Source organism: Cotesia glomerata, unplaced genomic scaffold (genome assembly GCF_020080835.1).
Source record: "Cotesia glomerata isolate CgM1 unplaced genomic scaffold, MPM_Cglom_v2.3 scaffold_26, whole genome shotgun sequence".
Classification (NCBI taxonomy): Eukaryota; Metazoa; Arthropoda; class Insecta; order Hymenoptera; family Braconidae; genus Cotesia; species Cotesia glomerata.
In genome coordinates this window covers 121,665-129,306 of record NW_025403107.1, presented here as the reverse complement: position 1 = coordinate 129,306, position 7,642 = coordinate 121,665, and the positions used below count along the sequence as shown (strand labels likewise).

The following is a 7,642-nucleotide window of genomic DNA, read 5'->3' as shown; positions in this document are numbered from 1 at the left end:
GGACACATTTAATAACATTTATATTTTCTAAAAATGTGCTTCAGTGGTGAAGATTTTGTTTTTTAATGCTTTTATCCTGTAATTTATGTAATAAAAAAAAATTAAATGAACAAATGATCAAAATTATTTTAATCCATCGTGCTATGCCGATACGAACTGATAAATAACATGAAAAAATGTAAAAATATTTAATTAGCTATTTAATGTCATTTTTTATAAAATTTGTTGTTAAAGACAAATTTTTCCTCTGTATATAATTCCCCTTAGACAAAATAATGTTAATATTAATTAATGTACTTTAATATAACAATAATAATAATGATTATTCTATTTTAATAATAAAAAATTGAAAATAATTTTGTTTTTAAAAATTTATTCGCTAAATATAGTAATGCAATAGATAAAGTTCTATTCACATTTTATTACGCAAACTTTTAATTATACCTACGAAAAATAGCTATAAAATTTTATCGATAAGATATTTATTATCAATAGTTGGTTTTTTCCGTTTCGTTTATTTTTATTCCTTTTTCTCGAATTTAAAATTATTATCTATCTATCGATTCATTCACAAAATAACTAAAACATTTTCAGTATCGTAATTATAAAATGAATTAAAAATGTAGAGCAAAGACCTGAAGTAGTATTTAAAGCAAAATGCGTAATGGTCTTGGTATTTTGGGAAGTTAATACGACTTATTCCTTTTTGGGTGAGTTTGGTCTACGAGCTATCATCACACATGTGAGTTTTGAATTATATTTGGATGCTCAGACACTCGTCTCTACTCTTCTTTGGACGTCTAGCGTGGTCAATAGTCACTGCTCTCACACACTCATCTTCATTATATAAATACATCATCTTCACTATTACTCTTTTTCTTTATAATTCATAAGCGAATCATCTTAATTAATTATCGGCGATGAGCCGTTAATACCATCTCATGATGAATTATTGTAATGTTCATCAGAATTGCTCGCATCGATGATTCACAAATAAAATAATACAATTTTTTTAAAGTAATACGCAATCTCTAGTTTTTTTTTTTTTTTTTTTTTTTTTTTATTTTATTGGTTGGCTGATATTTCGTAAGAATATAATAACCCAAAAAGTATAAAGAAATACCCATAATAATAAATGAAAGACTGGAAGTTATAGGACAGTATAAAATTTCCTGCAGAAAAATATATACATATAATACAATAGCAAACAGAATAATATATATTATATACCCATTTGTAAAACTAACTGAAAACTTTGAAAAAAATTCCCTTTTTCAACAGACACAATAGTATATTTACTATTTCTGTCGTTAAACTATTATCTCTATGGAAAATCCAGGTAATAAACTTTAAGATTTTAAGTACTGACCACTTTATTTTTCCCAGGTACAAATTTCTGCCCCTCATTTGTCTAGAGCTAAGTACACTTCTCTGTAAATTTATCTGCTTATCGGGGTATGTATACCTTGTTTTCGTTACCTGGAAAATAAATTTAAGTACTTGTGTATGAATAATAATAATGTATGATATTTTTAAATTTTGAAATAATTATATATATACTTACCTCCACATCGTATAGTTTTCTTCATTTTACGTTGATGGTAAAGTAAATTCAATTCTTATCGATATTAAAAAAAATAATATAATATATATACAATCGCGTGCATTAATTCGGGTAGGTTTCTATGGTTACAGTTTTTTTGCCACTTCTAAATTTGGCCGTTTCTAAACTCTAAACTTTGTAATCTGTAAATTTAGCCGTTTGTAAATTTAGCGAAACGTAAAAAACGACATCACTAAAATGAGAAAAATATAAATAATTTCAAAAATAATTTATGCCTATGATAAAATTCGACAAAAGAAAAAACGTCCATGTAAAAAAAATAAAATTCCTAAATAAAGCCGTTTGTAAAATCAGCGAGTTAAAAACTTGGAATTATTAAAATAACGCTAGCTTTAAGGAAGTACGAGCACCAAGGCAACTTTTGATAAAAGGCTTGATTTTTTTTTTAATATGAAGTTTAAATATGTCTAAACAAATTCCGAAAATTTGAAGGAGATTGCCCGATCATTTAAATAAATAATTAACTTTAAAGTTGAGCAATTTAACCCTTCAGCACTCTCGCTATGAGATTTTCTCTCACGCTCATCAATAATTCAAGTTTTCTTTTAATTTTCAAATGGAATGACTATGTGATTTTTTTTCTATCTGTCAAAAAATTACTATTATTTCAGATTGCGATATTATTATTTTAATAGTTCCAAGCCATAAAAAAATAAGATACATTTTATTAACTCTGTGAGATATTTTCTCATCGCAAGAGTAAAGTAGGGGGTCAGAATTTAAGAAGTCGGGTCTGATCGGTACAGTTCGGAGATTTCCGTAAAGAGTGCGTTTGTGTTGGGGATGTGTGTGTGGAGTGTAACAAGCAAGTGGTACGGAGTTAACCTCAACCTAGTCGTCTTTAGTTTACGTTAAATATATTAATAAAATATATTAATAAATATAAATTGACCAATGAATCATATATAATTTTTAAAAAATGTATTGATGGTTGATGATTTGAAAATTTTATGGAAAAAATATTCTCTAATTATTTTAATGTTAAGATGATAGTATAAATCAAAGATTGATCTCAATAATACTTGTGTTGTTATCCAAAATTATAATTTTGTTAATTTAAAATGTTACTAACACTGCAATACTATTCAAATGTGTTAATAAGTTTAAGTTTTACTAACTTTAAGATTTTCAGTTCAGTTCATTTAATTATTTTTAAGTTTAAATATTAATTCGTATTGTTTATGAAAATGTAATTTAACGCAAATAAAATGAAATCAAATATTATTTTTAAATAAGTCAATTTTTTTTTTAATTAAAGAAATTTATCTTGTTTGAAATTTTTTTAATTGAAGAGGCTATAAGCATACGTGCGCATGCGCGCACATGCGCAAAAGGCGTGAGAGTTTTTCTCATCGCGCGAGTAATGATAGTGAATCGTTTTACGAGAGTGCTGAAGGGTTAACATTGGTCTTATGGGGTAACCCCCAAACATTGATACATTTCTGTATTTTTCTCGTAAAACTGTCGGTGAATATTTTTAAAAAACTTATGAATGAAAGTAAATATATTAGTGATAAATTTAATTTAAAAAAATGTATATTTCCCCGACTAATTAAAGTGTATTAATTAAAAGAAAAATAAATCCCGCCATTAGCCAATGTTAAATGTATATCTATATATTGAGAAAAATCATATTGTTACTGCTCTCCCGTTACCGCACTAGAGTCGATACCTATCCCCACCCTGCCTAGCGCTCGTACTTCCTTAAAATAGCCGAATTAAAAAAAAAGAATTATTAAAATTCTTTCAAATTAAAATGTAAACAATTGAAAAAAATGAAATTAAAAAATTAGAAAATAATAAATTTAGCCGATTGAAAACCTCGCCACGTGAATTTAGCCGATTCTAAACTTGGAAATTAATAAAATTAGCCGTTTGTAAACCTCAGGATTCTAAAAATTAGCCGTTTCTAAACCTTGCGATCATAAAAATTATCATTTATAATCTTCATAATTTATTAAATAATCCTATTGTTATTATTATTATTATTATTATTATATGAGAGGTTTCCACCTATATACTAACTCATCATGACATCTTTGAAACCATTAACCCTTGAGACTTGAAATTTGAGAGGAATTATAGTTAATATTATCGTCCATAGTTATCATAAATAAATTTTTTTATCTCAGGAATGTGGACAAGATAGGATCATAATAACAAATTACATTATTATTTCTGCGACGTTTCGGTCATTTATTTGACCTTCCTCAGGCATCTGAAATAAAAAAATTTATTTGAGAGGAATATTCCTTTTGCCGAGTACAGGTCAGCTAAGAAACTAATTTTAAAATATTTAAGGAATAATTTCGCCAAATTTGAATCCTATAGCAGCTATAGAATAAAAGTTATAATTTTTTTGAACTAAACAAAATATTCCTTTAAAAGGAATATTCCTCCCAAATTTCAAGTCTCAAGGGTTGATGGTTCCAAAGATGTCTTGATGAGCCAGTATATAGGTGGAAACCTCTCATATAATAATAATAATAATAATAAATGATATAATTTTTATGATCGCAAGGTTTAGAAACGGCTAGTTTTTAGAATCCTGAGGTTTACATACGGCTAATTTTATTAATTTCCAATTTAGAATCGGCTAAATTCATGTAGCGAGGTTTTCAATCGGCTAAATTTATTATTTTCCAATTTTTTAATTTCATTTTTTTAAATATTTCTTTTTTTCAACTGTTTACATTTTTAATTTGAAAGAATTTTAATAATTCTTTTTTTTTTTAATTCGGCTATTTTAAAGCTAGCGCTATTTTAATAATTCCAAGTTTTTAACTCGCTGATTTTACAAACAGCTTTATTTAGGAATTTTATTTTTTTTACATGGACGTTTTTTCTTTTGTCAAATTTTATTATATGCATAAATTATCTTTGAAATTATTTATAATTTTCTCATTTTAGTGATATTGTTTTTTACGTTTCGCTAAATTTACCAACGGCTAAATTTACAGATTTCAAAGTTTAGAATTTAGAAGTGGCAAAAAACTGTAATCATAGAAACCTACCCGAATTAATGCACGCGATTGTATAATATAATATAATATAATATATAATATCATTTAAAAGTAAATCAATAAATTATTATAAAATAAACTTTTTTTTTAATAAATTAATAATTAAGAAAAAAATTATTCAACATAAATATGTATTAATAGTAAATTTATAAATCTTGTAAAAACATGGCTATTTTTTAAAACTAATACATTGATTAAATAAAAAAATTCTATTTTTAGATAATAAAAAAAGAAATATATCTATCAATATAATCAATTGACAACAAAAAAAATAATCTGTAATGACGTTTAAAAATAATTTTTCTAGAAAGTACCAGAGAGAATTCATAAATAGTTGACAACTATAGGAGGCGCCAGTTTGAATGCTTCTAGAGCATTCTAAAATCTCCAATGTTAACCACCATACGAATGAATTGCGACAAAGCATCACGATAGCACACGGACAAGTTAGATTGAATTCCGATAAATACAGCATTTTTTATTATTTCATCTCACTCTAGTGAACATGGATCAGGTAAGAAAAATCACCAAAATTTATTACACTCAAATAATTATAAATTTACTATATTTAATATTTTTTATCGTCAACTTTAATGCCGACAATAACGTACACATTTGCCCCGTTGGTGTCTTACATTTTGTTTTTATCTCATCACCTTTATCATGTAAATTTATGTGACTAATAAAATTATCAAGTTTGCTGGTATAATCTTTCACGTTTTCTAAAATTTTATAACCTTAAAAAAAAAGTGAAGTAAAATTAATTATTGAAATAATTTTTAGGTATCAGCGTTAAAGGACAAAGGAAACGCGGCTTTACAAGAAGGCAAATACGAGGATGCAATAAAATTTTACACAGAAGCCATCGCCCTGGACGGTAAAAACCATGTGTTATACAGCAATAGATCAGCTGCTCATGCCAAATCGGGTAATTACGAGAAGGCTCTCGAGGATGCGGAGAAAACAGTATCATTGAAAAGTGACTGGGCGAAAGGATACTCTAGAAAAGGTAGTGCACTCGCGTATCTTGGTCGTCTGAATGAATCAATAGCAGCTTATGAAACTGGTCTTCAGTTGGATCCAACCAATGCTCAGATTAGAGAAAGTTTGGAGGAATTAAAAGCTCAAAAAGCATCAATGACCGCTAATCCATTCGCTTCTCCAGATGTATTCGTTAAGTTGCGCAACGATCCGCGAACGAAGGAATTTTTGAGTGACCCAGAATACTTGAAGCTGCTGAGTGAACTCCAAACAAATCCACGGGCTTTAGGCACTAAGCTGCAAGATCCTCGTGTCCTCACTACATTAAGTGTCTTATTAGGTATCAATGGAATGGGTGAAGATGAAGGGATGGAAGTCGATCCACCTAAACCTGAAGAACCTAAACCAGCTCCTAAACCACAGCCAAAAGAAGACCCTAGTATACCACCGGAAAAAAGAGAAGCCATAGCAGAGAAGCAAAAAGGCAACGACGCTTACAAGAAAAAAGACTTTGAAACAGCACTCAGTCATTATAATAAAGCTGTTGATCTAGATCCTACTGACATAACTTACTTGTTAAATATCGCGGCTGTTTACTTTGAACAAAAGGAGTATCAGAAATGCATCGAGCAGTGTGAAAAAGCCATTGACATTGGTCGAGAAAACCGTGCAGACTTCAAATTGATCGCAAAAGCATTCACAAGAATCGGACATTCCTATGAAAAGATGAGCAACTGGAAGCAGGCTAAAGTTTACTATGAAAAGTCCATGTCAGAGCACCGAACACCTGAAATTAAAACTATTTTATCTAAATTGGAACAAAAGATTAAAGAAGAAGAGAGAAAAGCTTATATAGATCCAGTAAAAGCTGAAGAAGAAAAAGAACTGGGTAATCAGAAATTCAAAGATGGTGATTATGCAGCAGCTGTAAAACACTATTCAGAAGCTATTTTACGTAATCCGGATGACGCTAAGTACTACAGCAATCGTGCAGCATGTTATACAAAACTTGGAGCCTTTGACTTAGGTCTTAAAGATTGCGAAAAATGTGTTGAATTAGATCCCAAGTTTGTCAAAGGATGGGTACGAAAAGGAAAAATCCTTCAAGGTATGCAGCAACACAGAAAAGCTGTTAAGGCTTACCAAACTGCACTTTCATTAGACCCTTACAACGCTGAAGCTTCCGAAGGATATCGCAGTTGTTCAGTTTACTTTGATTCAAACCCAGAAGAAGTTAGAAAGCGAGCTATGGCTGATCCAGAAGTTCAGAACATCTTGAGAGATCCAGCAATGCGATTAATTTTGGAACAAATGCAAAATGATCCTAAGGCTTTACAAGAGTAAGTTTATTACAAGTTTTTTCTACAATTTTTTCATTAAAATTCTTGACTAAATTTATTTATTTTTTTTTATTATTATTATTTTCAGTCATTTAAAGAACCCCGCAATCGCTGAGAAGCTGCAGAAACTGCTGGAGTCAGGACTGGTCGCTATTCACTAATAGAAGAGGACCTCATTAACTTGGTTGGAGATCGTCAAAGAATGTCTATATATAAGCTTAGATAAAATCAATCGCAAAAAAGTTAATTATAAGTTTGAAAGGGCAAAAAGTTCTCTCAGCTTTTATTCTATTAATTTGTATTTTAAAAGAGAAAACAATATACATAAAACATATGTCATACGGTTATTAATAATAGTTATTACAATGGCATTGCAAACCATCCTACAGTGCCTCAAATTATAAAATAACACCAAACCGCAGCCATTTAATAATCATATGTAAATTATTCATCGACCAAATTGTAATCTCGCTTTGCACTTACAAGTTGACTGATTTTTTATTTGGGGCATTCGTGACGATTATGTTGCTATTGTTGATATATATATTTTTTTTTTCTACACCTCTTTTATAATATCATTCGTAAAACGTAATAAACAATGACAAATGATGTAAAATTCAGTATCCGTAATTAAACTAAAATTGATTAAATAATTAATTGTACCTGCTGTTTTT

The 7,642-nt window shown here is 28.9% G+C and overlaps 1 protein-coding gene across 1 annotated transcript; it reads left to right on the top strand.

Annotated features, from left to right (window-relative positions):
* The first annotated feature begins 4,999 nt into the window (after positions 1-4,999).
* On the top strand, positions 5,000-7,625 carry LOC123274202 (stress-induced-phosphoprotein 1). The gene is made up of 3 exons (XM_044741737.1): positions 5,000-5,161; positions 5,431-6,968; positions 7,057-7,625. Exons 1-3 carry the CDS (start codon positions 5,153-5,155, stop codon positions 7,127-7,129), a joined length of 1,620 nt encoding a protein of 539 aa, XP_044597672.1. The 5' UTR covers positions 5,000-5,152; the 3' UTR covers positions 7,130-7,625.
* The last annotated feature ends 17 nt before the right edge of the window (positions 7,626-7,642 follow it).